Genomic DNA, 26,055 nt, shown 5'->3' on the forward strand with positions numbered 1-26,055 from the left:
GAAGCCCTGCGGGATGCTTGCAGAACCCTGTAAGGCGCAATCCTATGCATGTTTAGACAGAAAAAAGTTCTACAACTCCCAGCATTCCCCAGCCAGTATGTCTAAACATGCACCTTTATAGAATCAAGTTATCAAAGCCTTTTACTTAGTGCTCAAATTCTGGGAGAGGGAGGGAAGAGATGGGATTACACAAGAAGCTTCCTTTTCTGGTGCCCACCATCCTTCCCCAAGCTACTGCATTTAGAAGGCTGATGGGGAGAATAGTTTGGCTCAAACACTGATGGGTGTCAGGAGGTGGGGCTCAGGGGGGATGTCATTAAAGGCCCCTTACCATTCTCCCATAATTTGAGCAATGTCTTAACTCTATCAGCAGCATCCAGAAAACTAGACAACATAACACTGTGATTGAGTGCACTGATGTTATCACTAGTAATAGTAGTGATCAGAATAATAATTCAAGCATTTTATGCCACAAGATCTGCATGAAGAGTAGTCTCAAGTCTGGAGTGGTGTAAAATGGAGCTTATAATGACTCTTAGACCATTCCATCCCTGCTCAGAAATGCACTACTCTGTCCCTCACAAGCCCAGCCTATTTAGGCTCACTGACTATGGTGGCCTCTGTCAAGCTAGCCATTGTCTTCAAAATCTTGTGAGTTCCAGGGATTCTCTGGAGTCATAGATGCAGAGTGCATTCTGGGAATATCTATGGCCTAGAGAAGCTTCAGGTCATTTATGTCATCTGTCAATTGTTGACTTCTTTACAGGTTATGTGCCACCACCTTCTAAAAGAGGACCTTCTAAATTAGCATGCGTGATGGGGGAAAAACAAGCAAAGTAACCCCTTAAGCAAGTAAAATTCAGGCTTAATGAATGAAAAATGATGCTTCATGTTAGTGGACCATTTGCTAATCTCTCCTCCTGTCTCTTCCAATTCAGGTACACTCAGTATGGTCTTATGTAAGCATACATACATGCTAGCAAAGGGAGTGAGTGCATTATCAAAATAGGTTTGGGGTATGACAGAAGGCATTAAAAGCATTGAAAAGGACAGCACAGGACTGGCCTAGGTGCTTGTCTTATTATGGAATTGCATGAGCTGAGTGAAATTTGGCTGGTAAAGTGACTTCAGAAAGAAGAGGGTCAGGATCTGAAATTTAACATGTAGAATTAACTATGCAAAATGTTATCACTATCACCAAAATTTCATCACCATAGGCAGTTTTAATCAATTTTCATTAAAGAAAGGCATATTGCTTTGCAAAAGCAAGACAGCACTGACCCCTGGTCAAGATCGGGGGTGATGAGGGAGGGGAATTTACCAATTCAGAGTATGCAGCCAGAATAATTCATGGGAAACAACTAGTGACTGATCAATTTGAAATAATTGAATGGGATTCCCCCCCCCCCATGCACACACCATTTTGGTCTTGATGATGCTTACATTTTTGCCTATGCAAAGTGATGCCCTTTTACTACTCGCCAGTCTCTTTGAGAAGGAACAACCCACACTTCACATTTTGAGAGAGTATTCTCTGCATGCCTCCATTTCAGAATATTCATGGTCGACCCAAGACATTTTGCTGCCTGAGGAGGAGGACAGGATTCCACACATACACCCTCCATTCTGTGTACAGGAGCTGACTGGACTAGCAGTTGAATCTTACTTCAACACTGATAATAGGGCAACGTCCTCCACTGCACCTAAAGGCAACAAGCTTGCTTAGAGGATTCAGGGCAGGCCACATGGCACTTCATAACAGTTGATAGCTACTCCTAGCCGCCCAGGATCTGCTGCCTGATGGTAGGGCCAGCCCGGAATATACTCTTTGTAGGAGGAAATGAGGAAGTTGGGAGGAGACGACTCCAACCTTCTGGAGAAGATAACTATTTTGACTAAGGGCAGGTCATATACACCTTTAACATAGTGGAATATGAATGGGAGCCTCAGACTCTCCCAGCCCATAGGATGTACATCAGGCAACTTGTGGGCCTCCAGATGTGGTTGAACAGTAATTCCCATCACCCCTAGTCAGCATAGACAATGGTGAGGGATGATGGGATTTACAGTTCAACCACATCTGGAGGGCCACAAGTTACTCACCCCTGATGTACACTTATGTGTACGTATGAAATGTAATGCATACACTCTCAGTGCCAGGAACTCAAAATTTTATCACAACTATCACTAGACAGAAAGTAACCATTGCTTTAGACTAGCGTTTCCCAATCTGGTGTCCTCCGCATGTGTTGGACTACAATTCCCAGTATCCCCCAGTTATCTTCCATTTGTAATCCTCCCATGTTTTCCCAGTGCTGCTTCTGTCTTATTTTCTTTGCACAACAAATCCATTAAGGAGGAAAATATATTATAGTTACACAATGCTTTCTCATTCATAACACAAGGGTCCCTCCATCTGGAAGCACCCCAAGAAAAACATATTGCTTTCAGTGGAGAAAGAGAAAGCATTCAGGCCTCTCAATGCTGTTCTTCAGATGAGGGGTAGGCAACCTGGTGCCCTCCAGATGTTTTGTACAACAACTCTCATAGGTCCCAGCCAGCATAGTCAATGGTCAGGGATTATGGGAGTTGAAGTCCAAAACATCTGGAGGGCACCAGGTCTACCCCTTCGACCATCCTTAACCTTTATGTTCCCAGGTCCTACTGGGCCCAGGGAAGGGGAACAGGGTTGGAATCAGTGGTAGAGACATGCTTGCAGACATCTTCTTGGCATCTTCATATAGGGCTAGAAAAGAATCTTGCCTGAAACCCTGGAGAGCCACTACCGGTCAGTGTCAACAATACTGAACTAGATGAACCAATGATCTGACTCAGTATAAGGCAGCTTCCTGTGTTCCTATGAGAAGATACATTAACCACACATAGACAGGAATGGGTTATAAATGGCCACAACTTTATTGGCACAACATATGGCACATGTCTGGTGATCAGGCAGCCCGACCACTGGCCAATTCTCCACCTGACCCCATTCGTTGGGTTAACATAGGGGATGGCAGGCTTTGGGACCAGTCACATGGGTCACTCCTGCAACCCGGGTGTTGAGGTCAGGCATGCCAATGCTTGTCATGGCCTAGAGCCATGAGGCCCTGCCCTGTTTTGGGCAGTGAGGTGCCCCACCCCATAAACCAAGATGTGGGAGAACTGAAGGAAGGTTCAGATGTTTGCCATTTCTTCCATGCAGGCTGGCACAGGAGGCCTTTGGGATGCATCTGATCCATCATGTCCTGGCAGCACCAGGGACACATTGGGAAAGCTGTTCTTTCCTCCATCTGGCTGTGTCCCCTGTAATGCTTGGGCTACACTATGGGAAGGATGCAAGAAATGCTTGAACCAGCTGCTCAGGTGTCGTACTGCTGAGATAAAAGGAAGTGCTTCTTCACACAGTGCGCAGTTAAACTATGGAATTCACTGCCACAAGATGTAGTGATGGCCACCAGCTCAGAAGGCTTTGAAAGGGAATTTGACAGACTGCTGGAGAATCAGGCTACCGATGGCTACTAGTCCTGATGGCTACATGCTGCCTCCGGTACCAGAGGTAGTATACCTATGTGCACCACTTGCTGGGGAACGTGGGTGGGGGTGCTATTCCACTCATATCCTGCTTGTGCACTTCCCACAGGCAGCTGGTTGGCCACAGTGTGAACAGAATGCTGGATTAGATGGACCTTTGGTCTGATCCAGCATGGCTCTTATGTTCTTATGGGATCGAACCCAATGTAACTGAAGAATTATTTAATTCAATTAATATCTAATAAATAGTGAAGTACTAATCAATACTTTATATTGTGCTTGGATCTCTAAATAGGATATGGTGCTTTTATTCAAAACATTCCTTATGTTCCACTCTTTCAAGTATCTACATGTGCTTTACGTACCCAAAGTGTCTCAGTACAATTAAGCCTACAAGCCTATGCACGTTTACTTGGGAGTAAGCTGCATTAAACGCAGTAGGAATTACCTCTGAGTAAACATGCATTTAGAATTGCTCTGTAAATTTGAGGTTCAAAGTGTTTAATCCTTTGTGGGGGGGTGCAGTATTAATTATCAAAGGATCCATGCACAATGTATATATAAATAATTAACCATGTCACCATATCATATGTTGTTGTTGTTCAGTCGTTCAGTCGTGTCCGACTCTTCGTGACCCCATGGACCATAGCACGCCAGGCCTTCCTGTCCTGCGCTCCCTCCCGGAGCGTGCTCAAGTTCATATTCATTGCATCCGTGATGCTATCTAGCCATCTCATCCTCTGCCCTCCCCTTCTCCTTTTGCCTTCAGTCTTTCCCAGCATCAGGGTCTTTTCCAGAGAGTTTTCTCTTCGCATTAGGTGGCCAAAATATTGGAGCTTCAGCTTCAGTATCTGTCCTTCCAATGAGCACTCAGGGTTGATTTCCTTTAGGATGGACTGATTTGACCTCCTTGCAGTCCAGGGGACTCGTAACAGTCTTCTCCAGCACCACAGTTCAAAAGCATCAATTCTTCGGCGCTCAGCCTTCCTTATAGTCCAGCTCTCACAGCCATACATTACTACTGGGAAAACCATAGCTTTGATTAGATGGACCTTTGTCGGCAAGGTGATGTCTCTGCTTCTTACTATGCTGTCTAGGTTTGCCATAGCTTTCCTCCCAAGGAGCAAGCGTCTTTTAATTTCATGGCTACAGTCACCGTCTGCGGTGATCTTGGAGCCCAAGAAAGTAAAATCTGTCACTGCTTCCATTTCTTCCCCTTCTATATGCCAGGAAATGATAGGGCCAGATGCCATGATCTTCGTTTTTTTAATGTTGAGTTTCAAACCAGCTTTTGCACTCTCCTCTTTCACCCTCAACAAGAGGCTCTTGAGATCCTCTTCGCTTTCTGCCATTAGGGTGGTATCGTCTGCATATCGGAGGTTGTTGATAATTCTCCCAGCAATCTTAATTCCGACCTCTGATTCATCCAACCCGGCATTTCTCATGATGTACTCTGCATATAAGTTAAATAAGCAGGGTGACAATATGCAGCCTTGTCGTACTCCTTTCCCAATTTTGAACCACTCGGTTGTTCCATGTCTGGTTCTTACTGTTGCTTCTTGACCCTCGTACAGGTTTCTCAGGAGACAGGTAAGGTGGTCTGGTACTCCCATCACTTTAAGAATTTGCCACAGTTTGTTGTGATCCACACAATCAAAGGCTTTCGCGTAGTCAGTGAAGCAGAAATAGACGTTTTTCTGGAATTCTCTTGCTTTCTCCATGATGCAGCGAATGTTGGCGATTTGATCTCTAGTTCCTCTGCCTCTTCGAAACCCAGCTTGTACTTCTGGTAGTTCTCGGTTCGCATACTGCTGAAGCCTAGCTTGTAGGATTTTGAGCATCACCTTGCTGGCATGTGAAATGAGCGCAATTGTGCGGTAGTTGGAACACTCTTTGGCGTTGCCCTTCTTTGGAATTGGAATGTAAACTGAACTTTTCCAGTCTTGCGGCCATTGTTGAGTGTTCCAAATTTGTTGGCATATTGAATGCAACACTTTAACAGCATCATCTTTTAGGATTTTAAATAGCTCAGCTGGAATACTGTCATCTCCACTAGCTTTGTTGTTAGTCATGCTTCCTAAGGCCCACTTGACTTCGCTCTCTAGGATGTCCGGCTCAAGTTCAGTGACCGCACTATCATGGCTATCAGGGACATTAAGATCTTTCCTGTATAGTTCTTCTGTGTATTCTTTCCACCTCTTCTTAATCTCATCTGCATCTGTTAGGTCCCTGCCTTCTTTGTCCTTTATCATGCCCGTCTTTGCACAAAACGTTCCCTTGAGGTCTCCGATTTTCTTGAAGAGATCTCTAGTCTTTCCCATTCTGTTGTTTTCCTCGATTTCTTTGCATTGTTCATTTAAGAAGGCCTTCTTGTCTCTCCTTGCTATTCTCTGGAACTCTGCATTCACCATGTCATATAGGAATGGATTAACAAGCATGCAAACCAGAATCTCTCCACAGCAGCCAAGAGACAAGATTTCTCTGTTGTTTATCAGACCCAGTCTTTTCTGTCATTAATTATAATTTGGGGTAACTTTAGGGAAGACAATTTGTGAGCAATGGTCTGTGGATCATGAAGTAGTTTCACAGATACATACATGCTTCCTCCTCCCCACGCCCCTTTAAAAAGGTCCCTGCTGGAGTACTGCAAGGCTGGAGCGGGCACCAAGCAACATCTAGGCCAAACTGTTTACTGAAGCAGACTCTTGGTTGCCAAACATTCCTAAGTGATCAACCCTCTAATCCAGGTTAATAATGTACCAAGAAGATTCAAAGGGTAGCTTGCCAGTTGATGCCTCGGGGGTGCGGTGGGGGAGTCAGTAGAACAAATACAGATGGCTCAAACAAATGAACTGAGCTGCAGAGGAAACTGGAAGCTCACCAAATGCACCAATAATAATAATTATTTTTTCCCCTCTTGACTCCGAGCAGGCCTCATGTCAGGGTAACCGTCCTAGTGCCCCAGCAGAATCCACGGACACTGGTGCCTGTCCTAGGTGACAGGAAGATACAGGTCACCTTTGTAATTTGCCACAGTGCCCTGGAACGATGCTAATTCAGATGCTCTGGGGCACTGTGGTAAATGTAAAATGGTGGCTCATAGCTGACTGTTGCTGCCACCAGGTGAGCCTGTGACCAGGGGGACCACACCAACTTAGGAGAGGTCCCATGGAGGACACTTTTCTGAGGGGCCCCTTAAATATGGAGCTGGCCCCAATGCCTGATAGAGCAACCCAGAGCAGGCAAGCAAAAATATGCATCCAGTGAGTTCCTATCAAAAGGATCTAAAGGGTCCTTTTGTCCATTTGCCCAGGAACCTAATAATTTTACTGCTTTGCTACAGAGTAACATGGTAAGGCACATGAGCAGCCATTTTAGAATGGAACTATGCTCCCCCAGAAGTAGCCTCTCCTTTGCGTATCTTTCCCTGCTGTTCTCTGTCCCCTCTGAACTTGGAACAACTTTGATCATTCAACACAGCTCAGCAGGCCAGACAGGAATACAACATTGTGTCTGGAAATAATGGGTAACCAGCCAGTTTCCAGGGGTGGGTGGGGTAGGATGGGTCACCAGAGCATTAAAACAAGAATGAGAAGCCAAAGGTCTAGTCATATATCTGTGTTCTAGCTGTTCCTTGTTGGATGGTAAGTGGGGGCCTCACATACTTGGATGATTCTCCATACAAAAAATGTAAAATGTCAGCATGCAGAAAAGCTAGGCTAGATTGCATCTCCCTATTTAGTTTTCTACTAGAGGCTTTATTTTTTATATGAAGGAATATTCAGTCATATGAAGTACCCCCTGCAATCTGAAGTGGTGCAATCCAGATACAGGTTTATCACCTCAGTGAGAATTAGGCAAAGAAGAACCCAGCAGCAGTTTAAAATATTTTATTATTTATCTTTATTATTTCTGTTCTGCCAGTATTGCCTGCAAAACCTACAATCTAGCTGAATGCAGTCTCACAGCCATTTTGTGGCCTGCCACATGCTTAAAACACTGCTTTTCTTTTCTCTTTTCTTTTCTTGCACACCCAGATTAAGCAAAATTCTGTAGTGTCTACTATACTGCTGAACACCCACCAAATCTGTCTGGTTGGGGAGGGTTAGAATACCCATCCCTTCCCTGAGTCTATTCCACTACTCTATCCCCACTCCTTATTCATTCTCACTATCACATAAAAATGGTGTCAGTATGTTTTCCATTCCACAGCTAATAAGCAGCTCCAGAGTGAGGTGGGGATCTGGATCAAGACCATAGTGTAGGGGGGATAAAGAGTTAGGGATCAAGGCCGCTGTGTGCTGCGGCCTTGATCCAAATCTCCACCCTCATCCTGAGTTGCTTTTTGAAAAAAGGAACAGATCTTTAGGAATGCCAAGCATGGACTTTCCACATTCCCTCGGAGTTTGGTTTGGCTCTGAGGCGCATGCGCCAGGAGGTGGAGCAACACTGTGTCCCATAGAACTCAGTAGGAGACATTGAGAACTGTCAGCCTTTAAGCCCCTCCCTGAGTTTGGTTTCCTGGTCATGAAACCATTTGGGCCAGTGGGCACCGGCAGTCCCTTGCAGTTTTGTACCCTCTAAGAATCTGCTCTAGGGAGATGGGGGACCCTTTGGAACAGTGAGACAGATGGCAGGGAGAGGGGCAATTAGTTAAAAGTGCCTCCCTACCCATTTTTTTTGCTAATGGGATCCTTCTGCTGGATCAAGATTCTTTTGTGAACAGAATCAGCCCTCCCTCTTGTGGAAGGCTTCAGTTTGGATCCAACACTCTGTGTGTGTGTGTGCGTGCGCGCGCGCGTGCACGGACGGACAGACGCATGCTTGTTTATGGTAGAATGTTGCTTATTTCAGTAATGAATGATGAACTCTTTTAGATTGATGGAGTGTGGAGAAGGGAATATAACGAATGAAGCAAGGAGAAAGAACACTTAGCACTTGTGTTGGTTAATGTAGTTTAACTGGGTTTTTTTTTAAATCACTTTTTGGAATCCACTTGTTAAATGATCTGTAGCGTATGTTTTGAAACTACTGAAATCTCTGTAGTTGTCTCCATGCAGATTTATAGGACATGTAGAAGAGTTGAGATATATGTGGGGTTGTACTATATTACAATTGTTAAAAAGCCTATTGATACAATATTAGCAAGACAAATACAATTCCGATGTGGTGCTTTCTTGACATGTTGCATAAAAGGAGTGATATGTCCATTAAAAATAGCTAAAGTGCAGGGAGGTGAAGGCTGATGGGAGTGTTGTGTGAGGCCGCAAGACTGGAAAAGGTCAGTTTACATTCCAATTCCAAAGAAGGGCAACGCCAAAGAGTGTTCCAACTACCTCACAATTGCGCTCATTTCACATGCCAGCAAGGTGATGCTCAAAATCCTACAAGCTAGGCTTCAGCAGTATGCAAACCGAGAACTACCGGAAGTACAAGCTGGGTTTCGAAGAGGCAGAGGAACTAGAGATCAAATCGCCAACATTCGCTGCATCATGGAGAAAGCAAGAGAATTCCAGAAAAACGTCTATTTCTGCTTCACTGACTACGCGAAAGCCTTTGATTGTGTGGATCACAACAAACTGTGGCAAATTCTTAAAGTGATGGGAGTACCAGACCACCTTACCTGTCTCCTGAGAAACCTGTACGAGGGTCAAGAAGCAACAGTAAGAACCGGACATGGAACAACCGAGTGGTTCAAAATTGGGAAAGGAGTACGACAAGGCTGCATATTGTCACCCTGCTTATTTAACTTATATACAGAGTACATCATGAGAAATGCCGGGTTGGATGAATCAGAGGTCGGAATTAAGGTTGCTGGGAGAATTATCAACAACCTCCGATATGCAGACGATACCACCCTAATGGCAGAAAGCGAAGAGGATCTCAAGAGCCTCTTGTTGAGGGTGAAAGAGGAGAGTGCAAAAGCTGGTTTGAAACTCAACATTAAAAAAACGAAGATCATGGCATCTGGCCCTATCATTTCCTGGCATATAGAAGGGGAAGAAATGGAAGCAGTGACAGATTTTACTTTCTTGGGCTCCAAGATCACCGCAGACGGTGACTGTAGCCATGAAATTAAAAGACGCTTGCTCCTTGGGAGGAAAGCTATGGCAAACCTAGACAGCATAGTAAGAAGCAGAGACATCACCTTGCCGACAAAGGTCCATCTAATCAAAGCTATGGTTTTCCCAGTAGTAATGTATGGCTGTGAGAGCTGGACTATAAGGAAGGCTGAGCGCCGAAGAATTGATGCTTTTGAACTGTGGTGCTGGAGAAGACTGTTACGAGTCCCCTGGACTGCAAGGAGGTCAAATCAGTCCATCCTAAAGGAAATCTACCCTGAGTGCTCATTGGAAGGACAGATACTGAAGCTGAAGCTCCAATATTTTGGCCACCTAATGCGAAGAGAAAACTCTCTGGAAAAGACCCTGATGCTGGGAAAGACTGAAGGCAAAAGGAGAAGGGGAGGGCAGAGGATGAGATGGCTAGATAGCATCACGGATGCAATGAATATGAACTTGAGCACGCTCCGGGAGGGAGCGCAGGACAGGAAGGCCTGGCGTGCTATGGTCCATGGGGTCACGAAGAGTCGGACACGACTGAACGACTGAACAACAACAACATATGATATGGTGACATGGTTAATTATTTATATATACATTGTGCATGGATCCTTTGATAATTAATACTGCACCCCCCCACAAAGGATTAAACACTTTGAACCTCAAATTTACAGAGCAATTCTAAATGCATGTTTACTCAGAGGTAATTCCTACTGCGTTTAATGCAGCTTACTCCCAAGTAAACGTGCATAGGCTTGTAGGCTTAATTGTACTGAGACACTTTGGGTACGTAAAGCACATGTAGATACTTGAAAGAGTGGAACATAAGGAATGTTTTGAATAAAAGCACCATATCCTATTTAGAGATCCAAGCACAATATAAAGTATTGATTAGTACTTCACTATTTATTAGATATTAATTGAATTAAATAATTCTTCAGTTACATTGGGTTCGATCCCATAAGAACATAAGAGCCATGCTGGATCAGACCAAAGGTCCATCTAATCCAGCATTCTGTTCACACTGTGGCCAACCAGCTGCCTGTGGGAAGTGCACAAGCAGGATATGAGTGGAATAGCACCCCCACCCACGTTCCCCAGCAAGTGGTGCACATAGGTATACTACCTCTGGTACCGGAGGCAGCATGTAGCCATCAGGACTAGTAGCCATCGGTAGCCTGATTCTCCAGCAGTCTGTCAAATTCCCTTTCAAAGCCTTCTGAGCTGGTGGCCATCACTACATCTTGTGGCAGTGAATTCCATAGTTTAACTGCACACTGTGTGAAGAAGCACTTCCTTTTATCTCAGCAGTACGACACCTGAGCAGCTGGTTCAAGCATTTCTTGCATCCTTCCCATAGTGTAGCCCAAGCATTACAGGGGACACAGCCAGATGGAGGAAAGAACAGCTTTCCCAATGTGTCCCTGGTGCTGCCAGGACATGATGGATCAGATGCATCCCAAAGGCCTCCTGTGCCAGCCTGCATGGAAGAAATGGCAAACATCTGAACCTTCCCTCAGTTCTCCCACATCTTGGTTTATGCACATTCTTAGAACTACTTATTTGTTTATTTGTATATCTATGTGCACACCATCAGTGTGCACAGAGCTTTACAGAGTACAAGAGGACAGATCCTTGTTTACAGTCTAAAATGTAACGTATTTGCATAACTAGAGCCACTGATTTCAGATATGACTTATATTAGCCATCCCCAACCTGGCAGGGCATGCTCGGAGCTGTAGTCCTGCACAACTGGCACAAGGTTGGGGAAGGCTGACTATATCATTGGAATGTCTTTGTTAATAGCTAGACAGCTCTCCTTAAGTTAGGAGCATCCTTGGGTTGTTTAGCTCCTCCTGCTTGCAGCTGGAGCAATTGGGCTGCAGGAGCCAGCATGCTCTCTTGCTCCCACTCATTCACATCAACCCAGAGTTTTAAACCCTGGGTTGTTGTGATGTACCCTGAACAGCACTGGAAGGGTTCCTGTCCCATGCTGGTTGTAGCCCTGAACAGAAACACTGCTGTCAGGAGTTGGGGATGCACTACAATGTTTTCTTCCAAGCTAAGAAAAATAGTTACAAAAGATACTTGCTGTTAAGAAAGATACTACAAAAAAACATGTATGTTTCCCACTGATCCTTGACTACCAGATTCAGACTGAGTGGCAGGCACCATTCTTCCTCTTAGAGTGGCTGGGCCCTTGAGGCACTCCTGAGACTCAGAGGGCCGAGCCTGGAGGCTCATGGATGGATGCTGTAGAAGAGGTGGTGGTGGAGCCTGTCAGTACTTTGTGGGCAGGTTGGGAGAACTGAAAGGGAGATCTCAAGCCTCTCTGGTTCACTGGTCTGGAGTGTAGATCAGTGTCTGCCTAATTCCTGTATGTTTTGGAAATATATTTCTTGTGCCTGTATTGGTATCTACCTCTCACTTGCTCTCTCCCAGACAGAAAGAGATATACTGAGATCAGAAGGACATACTGGGAGAAACGTGGAGTGTGTATTTAAACTTTAGAATAGGGAGAAAACTAGGGATGAGCCCTTTGAGGTTGTTTTTCCCCTTTATCAACTGTTTTAAAACAGCAACGGCAACAGGTGTAGCATGCTACAGTTGAATAGACAGCTTTTGTGCTGGGCTTTTTTTGCCCCCACACTTACCAATAACCATTAGGCTCCATCTCCAAATCAAACCCACAAAAAAATAATAATAACTGGATTCCACCCGCAAGCCCAGATTTGCTCTGTGTTCTGGCTATGAACGGAGAGCGCTCCACCCACAAGGCCTATTAAAAGCTCCAGAATGTTTAATTTCAAACATTGGCAATCCTAAAAAGGATGAAAGAGGTGGTAAAACTAGGATTAAATGGCAGTAATTCCTGGCTTTTGTGCTACAAAAGATAGCCAGTTACTTACAAAACTGGAAATTACGAAATTTAATTGCATTAAATAAAGCAAGGATTCTTAAACTTTGGTATAATCAGCACTCCCAAGTCAAGGAAAAGATTTTTGGAGTCTTTTGAATGATAAATAAAGAGGAATGATGCCAAGAAGATAATGTGCTATATAGGCCTGGTTCACACATAATGACAATTCGGAGTAAGGGTTGATGATGAATCATGGCTTGTTGTTGAATTGTGGGTTGTCATTATGTTCAAACCCTGCGCTATGGTTTAACTATGAATTGTTAACCGTGAACAACCCAGGAAGAGAACCCATGGTTTGTTGTTGGGTTGTAAACTCTGAGTTTTTCATAGTTAACAGCCGACAGTTAAACCATAGTACAGGGTTCACATGTAACAACTACCCACGATTCAACAACAGCCCATACTCAACCTGTACTTTGGGTTGTTGTTATGTGCAAACCAGGTCATAGACTAGTCAAGCTGGTGCCCTCCAAGTGTGCAACCCTACATCACCCTAGCCGGGTGATGGGAGTTGTAGACAGTTCAGCACATCTGGAGGGCACCAGATTAGGGAAGGCAGGGCTAGAAGAATGTGTGGTATGCTAAGTACCATTTTAAGAGAAAAGGAATCGTAAAGCACTAAGGATTTTTTGCGAGGAGGAAAAAGACTGTTCAACCTTAGTTTGGTCTACAGGAAGGAAAAGCAAATAGGTATTCCTTCTCCATTTTCTCATGGCACACTATTCTACTCACTGCAGGAAAAGCAAGGGGATAAGAAGATGGAAGTTTATTAAGGATGACAGCCGCCAGAAATAATGTTTATTTCTATAGAAAGTGCAGAGTGGAATGAAAGAAGATGGGAGAGGTAAAAATAGAGGAAATCTGGGTGACAGTGGGATTCTAGTGCCAGCCCAGGAAAGATGTGGGGTTTTGCACCAGGAGACAGACTCTCCCTCCATCCCCTTTGGCAAGCTTGCCAGCCTGTGCATGTAAAATATTCATTTTCAGAAATCCACCAGCCCTTCTTTTACCAGCTCCTATCCAGATCCTAACTTGAGCCAAGATCGTGTGCAAGAGCAGTCATCCCCCACTGCAGTAGGGCCCTATTTTCACAAAATCTGCAAAGCAGTTTCAGTTAAGCTCTAGCCATCTTCCTTCAACCACCCTGCCTCACTCAGTCATTTATACAAGAAGCCCGCATGTGGATGCTGTATTAGAAGAAAACCCAATCGAAGGTAGGCTCCACTTCTATTTAGGGATTTGGGATGCTCTGCTAGAAAATTAACAGGCTAGGAAAATTGTTACTCTCACAGAAATTTAGCTGTGGGTACTAAGCACCAGCCACTGGCTTAACTGAACCTGCTTATATACAGTATACATTTTAGGCCCTTTACAGGCACAGACAGATGTAAACTGTAACCTGGCTTGGACAATCATATCTTGGCTTAATAAGAAATCTCTAACCATGGCAGCAGGCTCTGCTCCAGTCATGGCGTCCATGCATTTGTTTCGGTGTCTGAAATGGGTCTATGAACATACACTTATAGAACCAGTATAGCTGTCCATTCCTGCAGGGATGCACCCACAGTGGAGGCTGGAAGAAGTGGATCTCGCAGTGATCTGAGGCAGGGGCAGGATCACTGCCCAGACAGAGACTGTGTGTCATCTCAAAAGGTCAAGATGTGGAATCAGGATGCAATGGGTGAACACAGACAGGTCCTTCAGGCCCCTGGACAGGCCCCAGGGAAGAGACAACTAGCTCCAACACAAGCTGGGGGCTGAGTACTTGTCCCAGGTCCCTCCCTGCTGCTGGAAGCTGTAGCTCCTTAATGGAACAACTTTCTGCTTTTGAGTCTGGTGCTCTTTCACCTCTCCATTATCTTTGATGGAGCACACTGCCTGTGGTGCTGAACAGAACCTTCTAATCCATCTCGCCCCTCTCTCTCTGGGTCACTGTTGAAATCACTACTGGTGTTCTAGACTGGGGTGGACAACCTGGTGCCCTCCAGATGTTTTGGACTACAACTCTCATAAGCCCCAGCCAGCATGGGTATTGGCCAGACAGTCTGGAAACTGTTGTCCAAAACATCTGGAGGGCACTAGAGTGCCTACCCCTTTTCTGGAACATGGGAGTAGGCTTCTCTGTAAACATTTGGGAATGTTGCAGGGTTTCCAGTCACATGGAGAGGCTCCTACACCTCTACACTTATAAGCATAAGTTTGTTTCAGAGGTTAAAAGAAACAGTTATAGGCTGGGGCACAGCCTGGTGATGAGATGCCGTTCCTACCTTCAGGTGTTGATTTCCACAGAGAATAATTTCTGAAAAGGGCACAAAATATCACATTCACAAGCAAGTCTGAACTAAATGAACATCAGGAAGGACCTAGCACCATGGGCAGTACTTTCTTTGGGAACTATTTATTAAAACTAACAATAAAAAGTCCTATGGGTTAGTTAGTATGAACACTGCGACGCTCTCAATGTTACCACATTTCTGCAGTCAGAATAAGATGTTGGAGCAGGGGTGCCGAACCTTGGGGCCCAGTGGCCAAATCCAGCTCTGCCTGGGTTCCTCAGATAGCCATGCTCCCTTCCCCCCTTCCCAATCATTTGGTAGTTTCCCAGCTTTTGTGCAGGATTTTCCCCCATTCTGAAAGGTTGATGTGATGTATTCTAGGGGGGTGGGAGGGTTCTGTGGGTCAGTTATTGTTTTGAACCTTGGCAGCTCCTGTGAAGTTGGGAGTTAGCAGCAGTGGGTGGAGCTTCTGCTAAGTTCTGTGTGTGAAAAATAAAGGGCAGTTGTTTTTTGAAGCCTGCTGAGTCATACAGTCATTTCCTCTACCTATACAAAAGTTGAGCTGCCTCTCCTAAGGCTCAGTGACTGGCAATAAGAGCTTTATGCTAAAATACGCTGATATTTTTTTGAATTTTTCTTTGGATATCATCATTTTTATAACATCAATTTGGAGACTGAAGAAATCTTCTGGACAAGAGGAACTGTGCACAGCTAACCTAATTTTTACAGCTCCTTATATGAACCATTTAAGCTTGGGTGTTTGATTTTTATGCCCCAGGGAAGTCACCATGAATAAACCAACTTTATTGGTTCCATTCTTCAACCTCTGCACAGAGAGGGCTACTGATATGGCTCTGGATGGAAGGATGAGTATAAGGAGGTATTTGGGATTGCCGAATTTAAAGTGATATTGGACACTCCTTGTCTGTTGAAGAGCAGCATAGGTTTAAGTTAAAGCCAGAGTTGTTTCCATTCTTATACTCCCATTAATGGCTGCTTTTGCAATATTACTTGGATTGTGGGTTGGGTCTGGCCAATGGGACAACTTCACTTTTTGTGCTGTTGTACCAGTGAAGGGAAGTTTGTGCCCAAATGGTACAACAGCAGTGCTATATGCTATTGTCATCTTAAATAAAATGGTATACAAGTTTTTCTGGTTTAAGGCCATATTATGGAGCAGTGTTCAATGTACTGTGATATAGTCTGAGATGAGAAAGTATACATGGGTTTCCCTCTCCTGTTAATAAACTCAGTTTGAGAAGAAACAAAACTAAGGTACTCCAAAACAGGGCGCAATCCTATGCATGTTTAAACAGAAAAAAGTCCTACAACTCCCAGTATTCCTGGGAGTTGTAGGACTTTTTTTTCCTGTTTCAACATGCATAGGATTGCACCCTTAGTAGTATAACTTTTTCCCTCATCCACCATGAATGAAACTATTAGTAGTCTCTCCTGCTTAGTTTTGCTTTTCAGGGCCCAATTTTGCTATTCTGATACCGGCAATGCTCCTTAAGAAAAATAAAGTAGTTTTATTACCTCAAGAAGTGGACTGTGGGTGCCATCTTGCCACCTTCCACCACATCCACCCTCTCCACAAGCAATTTAAATAATTCCTTTTCTAATAACCAAAATAATTTTCCTGGGATTGTTTTCAGATTGCTATATCAGCACCATATTAATTCTTCCCCCTCCCCCAGAATATCCCCCTTTCATGAAGGAATGCTTCTTAAAATCCAGAATGGATAATACAGTAATTCCACTGTGTCAAATCTGCATCTTTCAGGACCATAGGGGACCACTCCTACCCTTAGCCTGGATGCATCATATAATGATGTGATCGCTTAGATTCTAGGCTGAGGCCATGCAACAAGCCTGAGCAACCTGTGACTCACCAAGTGCAACCTACCTAGAATTCGTTGCAGCCTGGCAATTGCTTAAAGGTGCTCCCCCTCCCCATTTTTGCAGTGCTAAGTAGGCAGAAAAACCAGGAGGTTTACTGAGGCCCTGTGGGCCATCTCACAGGGCTGGTGGGTTGTATTTAACTTGGTGAGTCGCACGTTGTGCAGGGCTTCCGTGTGACCTCATGCATCTTATGCTTGGCTGTTCTTCAGCAATGCCACTCTGAGAAGCCCCTAGTGATCGTTGGCTGCTGCCTGAATCAATACCCAGTCCTTTCCAGTGTAGAATCCACTGCAATATGAAGTACTTTCAGGCTGCAGAGAAGCTATCCAGTACAGAATGATTTGGGAGCAGAGTGGGTAGATATTGTTGCTGGGACAACAAGGTAACACAAGATACAGTGAGCCCTTTTGGTCTTTCCAAGGGCTGGGCCAAAAATTAGTATTTTCTTCCTCAGGCTACTTGTACCTTTCCATTATATGATATTTATTATGCCTTTTATCTGGGTTTTGCACTGCTAAGTTCCATTTGAAATGGAAAGGGGCTTGAATACAGTGTTCAGCACACACAAAAATGTGATTATTTGCATGATGTCAATTCATAAAATGCCTAGTTCACATTTCCTGTCCCATGATCCCATCCTTCCCCCTGCAGCTCCCTATGCCCCCTGAAAAGCCTCTCTGGATGAGGCCCTCCTGAACAATGTGGGTGTGGGAGGCTGTTGGGTGTGTGTGTGGGGCGGGGGGAATCCTCCCAAATCAAACAGACCTTTTCCTGGGTTTGGGCAATTTTCCCTTCGCCCAATTTCCTGGCACCCCATTCCACATTGTTCAGAGGCTTTTGGGGGCACATGACCAGTTGTGGGGCGGGGAGGGGGAGAGTAAGGGGATGGGAAACTCTCCTTCCATGACCATCCTTATATTATCTTAGGATCCAAGCCATTGACAATGCAATAATACATTTGCCATAATGAAGCTCTTGTGCTACTCTAAATGGTTTTTAAATTAGTGAAAATAAGACTATTATGGCTATCTTACAGAGCAATCATATACATGTCTACTCTGAAGTAAGTCCCACTAAGGTGAATGGGGTTTACACCCAGGTAAATGGGCACAGGACTTCAGCCTTATTTAACATGTATCTTAGTAGTTTTCATTACAAAAATATTAACTATGTCATTCTCTGATCTAATTTGTTGCAAACGCATACTCTGCTCACCCACAGTAATATGTTGCACTGGGCAGCTGGCACAGAATATCTGAAACACTGAACATAAACTAAGACATGAACCATCACTATCCACTCAGGCCCAGACCTTCAACAATGTTATGTTTTTCTCATTATGTCCATTCAAGGAAAACACCACCATGCCTTTATACAAATAAGAATCAAGAATCTAGAGGTAATTTAATGTCTTTTACTCAAAAAGAGGTCTGCCATAGTTTGAGGTTTATTCTGATTTATTTTACTCTCAAAAATGTATGCAGTATAAGCAAATATTATTATAATGGACATATACACAGAAAGGTGAATGTATGATGCACATCGAAAAAGATTATCATGAGGGACACCTCTTCATGTTGTGGGGGGGAGGGCAATCATAATTTTCAAATTGAAAAAAATGAGTTTTCCTCCTCATTGCAGCCTCACTCCTTCAATTACACCAATACACTGTTCAGACAAATCACTGATTAATAAATATTTCAAAAGTTGCTCCTGGTTTTCTTCTCCAAAACTAGAAAGACATATTAAACTTGATTTTGTTTGCATGTTTGGTATGTTGGACAGTAAAAATGTCCAACAGCTTCCCATTCAATGAAAAAGGACTAAGCAAAACATTGCAAGCAAAGAACAGAATAATTTATGTACAAGCGAGGGCTGGCTGGTCTGATCTGTTAGGGCTTCTATATTCATCAGAAATATATCAATTCTCTTATTTTACAGATTCACACTTGAGTCAACTCACCTGCCCTTCTTATAGACTTCATGTATTTCCTTTCCGTGCCAGTGAGCTCTGCATTCTGTAGATAAAACCCACCCCCAAAACAGCAAGAAGATGCCAAACCTCATTTTATGGACAGTCCACATGATATCCTTCACTCTTTATGTCCAAAAATAATCCACAAAAGAAGAAGAAAACCAAAGCAAAGATCCTTTTTATCTTTTTAAGACATTATCAGTCTGTTCATTACTGGAAGGATGTTCACTCATACGAAAAATCATCCCACAGTATTTAATCTGGACAGCAGGGAAAGCAATTTCCACTAAACCTATAAATCCCCCTACGTCAGATGGCACAGGGATTTTTGAGCGGTGTGGAATTCATGAATCTGCACAGAACAATTATTCTTTTTTGCTTGAAATAGGCTATTGTAAATATTGGTTTAAAGTGAAGCATTTCAGGTATTTGGGGGAAATGGCATTGATCATCCAGGAAAGTGATGAGAGAGAGGCTGTTCAGGGGTTGTCTGGTATAGCTCTTTAATCAGCAAGAAAGGATCTGATGGTAATGGGAGCACCTGCTGAGATGCCTTTATATATACACCAGCTCTAATTTTAACAAGGAACCCTTCTCTCTTTTTTTTTTTTGGAAATACTTTTTATTCTATTTTTAACCTAGGAGCCATTCTGATGTGTATCATATGCCACTACCTCATCCTTGTCCCTTTGCTCTATGCATGAAAGATAATATTTTGATCCCTAGCCATTTTATTTTGAGAGTACCTGGTGCTTCTGTAGATGTCATTGTTGATATGTTTCAGGGAACATGCAGGGCTTCTGGCTTCTGCTTCATTGCTATCTGTGTGCCAGGCTACTTGAATATATATGGGGCCTGTAGAAAATATCCAGCGAAGGAAGTAAAGATGTGCATAGATTGAACTAAAGGTAAAGGTGTGCATAGAGTGAACTGGGCATCCTTTCCAGTCCTGGATATTTGTAAGCCAGCATATCTTATTGTTCTTATCTCAACAAAGCATACTAGTGGGAAATCACAATAAGAGGTTTTAAAGGGCTGAGGTAATAATAATGCCAGCATTGGCAAATTATGAATGTTAGTGAAGGATTTAGATGGTGCAGTGCCACTTCCAAGGTTTTCTTTGGGAGGTAAGTGTGGGCAAAATGCCCTCAGTGGGCCCACTGGAGGGGGCTCTCCTTCTCCCCATTGCTGCCCATTCACTTGCCCCTCCTGTTGAGCCCAGTGCACCCAGCCACCCAGATGGAAAGGCCCAGATGAGCGAAGGGTGCTTCTGCTCCTCCTCATTGTCTCTGCCTGTTCACCCGCCCCCTCTAAGCAGGTCAGCAATGACAGGAACAAGGGGAAGGAGCAGAAATGCCAGTGGGTTCCAACAGTTGGCAATGGGGCCCCTCCTGGGAGGTTGACCTTGGTAGATGCCCAACTATGCTGACCGCTGACATCAGACCTGAGATAGCTGTTGCTAGAATTACTGTACACATTGATCAAACTAATGTGCCCTTCTCAGTGAATCACTCCACTTTTTATTAGCAGTCACTATAATCATTTTATTTTATTTTGTTTTATTTCATTTCTATACCGCCCAGTAAGCTCTCTTTTACTTTCTAGGACCCAGATTGCTCTACCACTGGAGTCTTTGCATTACCTTTTTTCATCTTCCTCATGCCTTTTGTCTCGGTAACAATCTTTGGCTCCATTACTTTCACATGAGTATTCAAGGCTTTCACACAAACACGAGCTCAATCCCCCAATTTGGGCTACCACATTTACCCACCTTTTCAGTCATGTGTCCCCCCGCATAGAAGGTTGATTTCCCCTTTCAAAAATTGAGAAGGTTATGTTTGAGGCCTGATGGCTTTGCTACCTAGACTACAGGGTTACAAGATACCAGTTAAAGGTTGGAGAACCCCTGGAAAGGTGGCAGATACATTTTTATTGTCTGAAAAAAAGCTGAGTGTAGTCAAACGCATACCCTGGATTTTAGGAAAGCTGATTTTAATAAACTCAGAACAATGATCAGTAAGGTCCCATGGCAAGCGACGCTAACGAGGAAAGGAGTCCAAGATGGGTGGGAGCTTTTAAAAAAGGAAATTCTCAAGGCACAATCACAAACAATTCCAACAAGAAGAAAAGGTGGAAGACAACAGAAGAAGCCAATGTGGCTTCACAAAAAGCTTAGGGATGACCTGAAAACAAAAAAGGACACATATAGGAAGTGGAAAGAAGGCCAAGTAACAAAGGAAAAGTACAGGCAGATAGCACAGAATTGCAGGGATGGCGTCAGGAAGGCTAAAGCTGAGAATGAGCTGAGGTTAGCAAGGGATGCTAAAAACAACAAAAAGGCTTTCTTCAGCTACGTGCATAGTAAAAGGCAGAGGAAAGAAATGGTGGTTCAGCTATTAAATAAGGAAGGCAAAACGATAACAGATGACAAAGAAAAGGCAGAGGTGCTCAATTCCTACTTTGGCTCAGTCTTCTCCCAAAAGAGGGTCTATGACCCCCCTGGCAAAGGCGAAGTACAGGCTGAAGGGGCAGGATTGCAGCTTGAGATCGATAGGCATATGGTCAAGGAACACCTAATTACTTTGAATGAGTTCATATCTCCAGGGCCAGATGAACTGCATCCTAGAGGAATAAAGGAACTGGCAGAAGAACTCTCAGAACCGCTGTCTATTCTCTTTGAGAAATCATGGAGGACGGGGGAAGTGCCAGATGACTGGAGGAGGGCTAACGTTGCCCCTATCTTCAAAAAGGGTAAAAAGGAGGAACCTGGGAACTACAGACCAGTCAGTCTGACATCAATCCCTGGGAAAATTCTGGAGCAGATCATAAAGCAATCCATCTGGAAGCACCTTGACAACAATGCCGTGATTACTCGAAGCCAACATGGATTTGTCAAAAACAAGTCCTGCCAGACAAATCTGATCTCATTTTTTGATCAAGTCACCTCCCTTGTAGACCGTGGGAATGTTGTAGACATCATATACCTCGAGTTCAGCAAAGCTTTCGACAAAGTGCCCCATGATATCCTGATGAGCAAACTAGCTCAAAGTGGGCTAGATGAAACAACGATCCGGTGGATCCACAGTTGGCTACAGAATCGGACTCAAAGACTGCTTATCAATGGGACCTTCTCAAACTGGGGAGAGGTAACGAGTGGGGTACTGCAGGGCTCAGTCCTGGGCCCAGTGCTCTTCAACATTTTTATTAATGACTTGGAGGAGGAGGTGCAGGGAATGCTGATCAAATTTGCAGATGACACAAAATTGGGCGGGATAGCTAATACTTTGGAAGACAGAAACAAAATTCAAAGTGATCTGGATAGACTGGAGCGCTGGGTAGAAAACAACAGAATGACATTTAATAGGGATAAATGCCAAGTTCTGCACCTAGGAAAAAGAAACCAAATGCACAGTTACAAGATGCGGGATACGTGGCTCAACCACACTACAAGCGAGAAGGATCTTGGAATTGTTGTCGATCACAAGCTGAATTTGAGCCAACAATGTGATGTGGCTGCAAAAAAGGCAAATGCTATTTTGGGCTGCATTAATAGAAGCATAGCTTCCAAATCTCGGGAAGTACTAGTTCCCCTCTACTCAGCACTGGTAAGGCCTCATCTGGAGTACTGTGTCCAGTTCTGGGCACCACACTTGAAGAAGGATGCAGACAAACTGGAGAGGGTTCAGAGGAGGGCAACAAAGATGATCAGGGGACTGGAAACAAAGCCCTATGAAGAGAGACTGAAAGAACTGGGCATGTTTAGCCTTGAGAAGAGAAGACTGAGGGGAGAAATGATAGCACTCTTCAAGTACTTGAAAGGTTGTCACAGAGAAGAAGGCCAGGATCTCTTCTTGATCATCCCAGAGTGCAGGACACGGAATAATGGGCTCAAGTTACAGGAAGCCAGATTCCGGCTGAACATCAAGAAAAACTTCCTGACTGTAAGAGCAATACGACAATGGAACCAATTACCTGGGGAGGTGGTGGGCTCTCCCACACTGGAGGCCTTCAAGACGAGGCTGGACAGCCATTTGTCAGGGATGCTCTGACTTGGATTCCTGCATTGAGCAGGGGGTTGGACTCGATGGCCTTGTAGGCCCCTTCCAACCCTACTATTCTATGATTCTATGATTCTATGAAAGGAACAGGAATCTCAGAGTAAAAGGAAATTCCCTGTTCAATTCAAATTGCAACTAATAATAGTGCCACCTATTGACAACTAGTGTTGTTCAATTGGTAGGTCAGGAACAAGCATTACTGGGTCACAGCCTGACCCAAGGTGGTCACACCATCAGCATTACCACCATCCAAATATATGGTTAAAAAAAGAAGCAGGTCCTAGCATCCATGGTTCCGGGGTTGAAAGTGTTGATGATATTCTCAGACATCTCCCCCTTTCAGGGCATTTCTGCACTACATATCTAGTGAGGAATTGCCACGCGTTGTTCACTCAGTTTTTATAGGACATCTATATGTCATCATCAAGTCTTCCTCCTCCTGTGTTCTTCCCATGCTGCTTTTGTCTCTTTTCATACCTTGTACAACCTGGAAATACTTCATACCTTGCAAAACCTGAACATACTTCCATCTTTGGGATGAGGTGGGATTTTGACATGTGCACTTTTGACATTTTGGGAGGTTAAGCCCCTATTACCAAATCTATTCACTTCCCTACCTGGGTGCATCTGCATTTCCATCAGTTGCCAGGTTCTGGTGTGAAGCAGGAGCCCAGAGGGCTCAGTGCAGCAAGGCGGGCCAAATGTTGCAGCACCTAAGAGAGCTCCTGGTGAGCAACATGCTCCAACAAGGACTCCAGAAGCCCCCTCTCAGACACCACCCTTCCCTACAACTGGGAAGTCTTTAAGGGGCAAGTCTTTGGCCTGGAGCCTCACTCTCCTCTGGACCTCCAAGAGCTCGTGCCAGACATGATGCCGGCATTGGTGCACCAGCTCCACGGACTGTGGAACTCTTAGCGATGGGTGTGTGGCTCCGTGCTGGAGCCAGGCTCAGGGACTGCAGTTGTTGGTCCCGGCCCAAGAGTCTTGGCCTCAGGGGTCTCTGATTCCACAGTGGTGCTCTGTTGGCACCACTGTTTCCTCAACCTCCGATTCTGCATCTAGGTGAGTGCCAGACTCTGGGCTCATGATCATTTTGGCACCAGTTGTTTGTTTTTTTGAAAAAGCATTCCTTTTTTTTTTTGCATGAACATTTTAAAACATTAACACTTCTTGTATTTTGCTAAAGTCAAACTGAGCAAATTAAAAACAAAATAAAAAAATTAGGAAATGGTAAGCAATTTCCAGGTGGTTCAGAGAGGAGGAAGTAATTTCAGGAACTAATCAGTCAAAGTGTCGGCTTCACAGTAAAGTCTGGAGAAGGGAGGAGGAGGGGAGAACTTTAGGAAATTATGAATTAAAGCGACTGTGAGAAGGTGGAGGAAAGGAGAGGGAACAAACTAGGAGAAAGAACAATCCTCTGTCACACCCACTATGTGGACAGCGGGATATACATGAAGTGCAAAAGCTGTAACTGCCAAGTTATGCTGAGTTGCAACTCTGGATGCAGAAGAATTTGAAATAGCAGCCATTAGATAGCACTGAGACCCCTCTCTTAAAGCACCCTTAGTCTAAAGCAGGGTGCAGAACTGGTTTAGGGTGAGGGGCTGAATCTCCCCAAGTAGGACCTCCTCGGATGAGGTCACTGACCATGCCCATGCACTGTCATCATTCAACCCGCAGATGGCCTGGTGTCATAATCCCCCCTTCCCACCTCACCCTGAGCCATTTTGCCTTTCTCCTTGCTGGGAGAGGCACGGAGAAAGTAAATGCCCTGCTCCACCAGGGTCAGGCTCAATGCTATGCAAATACAGGGACAAATCCAAATAGGGAAGTCAAATGGACAAGCACAAAGGTTTCAGTCCAGAAAGCAAACAGGCTAAGGCAGGAGCGGTCAAGATATAGGCAATGGTCAAAACACAGTTTTACCAGGTAAATAGGTGTTTTCCAGAAGAGACCTAAGTTCAAAACACAGGAGAGCACTCAAGTAGAAACACAATCCGAAACAGAGTCACTCTGTGCTACTGTCCAGAGGTCAGTAGCACAGAGGTTCAAACACACAGCAAGCTCAGGGAGAAAGAGACCTGAGCTGAAGATCAGACATTGTTTCCAGGAGCTCTGAAGTTACAATTGAAAGCTGATAGAGCCAGAGCCCCAACCAGGGCTCAGCTGCATCACGCTAGAAGCTTGTGTCAGATGGCCTCCTCCTAAGGAGACTCCTTCTCATGAGTAGTCCTCTTCAGTAAGCAAGCACTCGTTCCCATGGCAACCATCCTATCATGGGCCTTAAGGCACTGGCATTCTCGGGGGCTGGGTGGTGGCCAGGCATCTTCCTCTGCCTCAGAACTTGAGCTCTCTGCCTCTCAAGGAGACAGATTCAAATGCATCACCTCTGAGGGTCCTAGACCACCTTGGTTACTGCTGGGGTCTTCTGAGGTGACCTGTTTCCTGGGGCCATCTGGTTCTGAAGGTTTTGTCTCCTCCTCTGAAGATGATTCCGGTGGGGGGGTGACCCCGGTGACACCTGGGATCATGACAGAAAATTCCACTTAATTCAATGGGACTTAGTAAGTGTGTTTAGGATTGCAGCTTTAGTTATATCTTTATTGCCTTTCAGAATTGCCTTCCAAGCAGGTGTAGGAATTGGTGGGAGAGGCTTTGCCTATCTAGTTATTTTAAAGGATAGGCCCATCCTACCTACTTATTACTATTATCTTGGGCTTTCAATATTTAATCTGTTACTTGTGTTAGGTTCTCAGTATTTATTCCTTTTACTTGTATTAGGTTAACAGAAAACATAGAAATATTTTGAAAGACATTTTCCAAAATCCATATCACTGTAATACCTTTATTAGGCTGACTTCCAAAGGTCCCAAAGTACTGTGCAAAACTTTGGGACCTTAAGAGTTGGCATGATAAAAGTATCTTATGGAAGGTTTCTTTTAGCTAACACAGCTACCTTCACTTTTAAATATTGGGAAAATAAAATTTCACTAGTGTTCTCCATCTGTAAAACCAGCATTTTTTTTCTAACTGAATTCCTTGATAATAAGCTACGTATATTATGCATGTTTTATAACTTGATGTGTAGTCTGTGGATGAGATCATGTGCTTTTGTATTGGCTGTGTGCATATTTCTAGTTCTTGTGTTGTGCTTGTGGCACACTGTGCTAGTCTGGATTCTGGTAGATCAGCCATGCCCAACCTGGTGCCCTCCAGATGTTTTGGACTCCAACTCCTATCAGTCCCAGCCAGTATGGTCAATTATCAAGAATGATGGGAGGTGTGGTGCAAAACATCTGATAATCTTTCAATCTTTCTTCCTCATCCACAG

At 44.3% G+C, this 26,055-nt stretch overlaps 1 protein-coding gene across 2 annotated transcripts in view; it reads right to left on the reverse strand.

Annotated features, from left to right (window-relative positions):
- LOC146359333 (gamma-aminobutyric acid receptor subunit rho-1) overlaps positions 1 to 26,055 on the reverse strand; it is a 70,114-nt gene that overhangs the window by 40,425 nt on the left and 3,634 nt on the right. Inside the window, exon 1 of one of the 2 annotated variants that reach the window (XM_084827077.1) lies at positions 18,655 to 18,954. The exons of the other annotated variant lie outside the window; for it this stretch is intronic. Within the exon in view, the coding sequence (XP_084683203.1) occupies positions 18,655 to 18,776 (122 nt within the window). The 5' untranslated portion in view covers positions 18,777 to 18,954. Of the gene's footprint in view, positions 1 to 18,654; positions 18,955 to 26,055 lie in introns of those variants that run through there. 2 annotated transcript variants of the gene reach the window in all.

Source organism: Heloderma suspectum, chromosome 1 (assembly GCF_057233095.1).
Source record: "Heloderma suspectum isolate Gila_16-S chromosome 1, 16-S_ref, whole genome shotgun sequence".
Lineage (NCBI taxonomy): Eukaryota > Metazoa > Chordata > Lepidosauria > Squamata > Helodermatidae > Heloderma > Heloderma suspectum.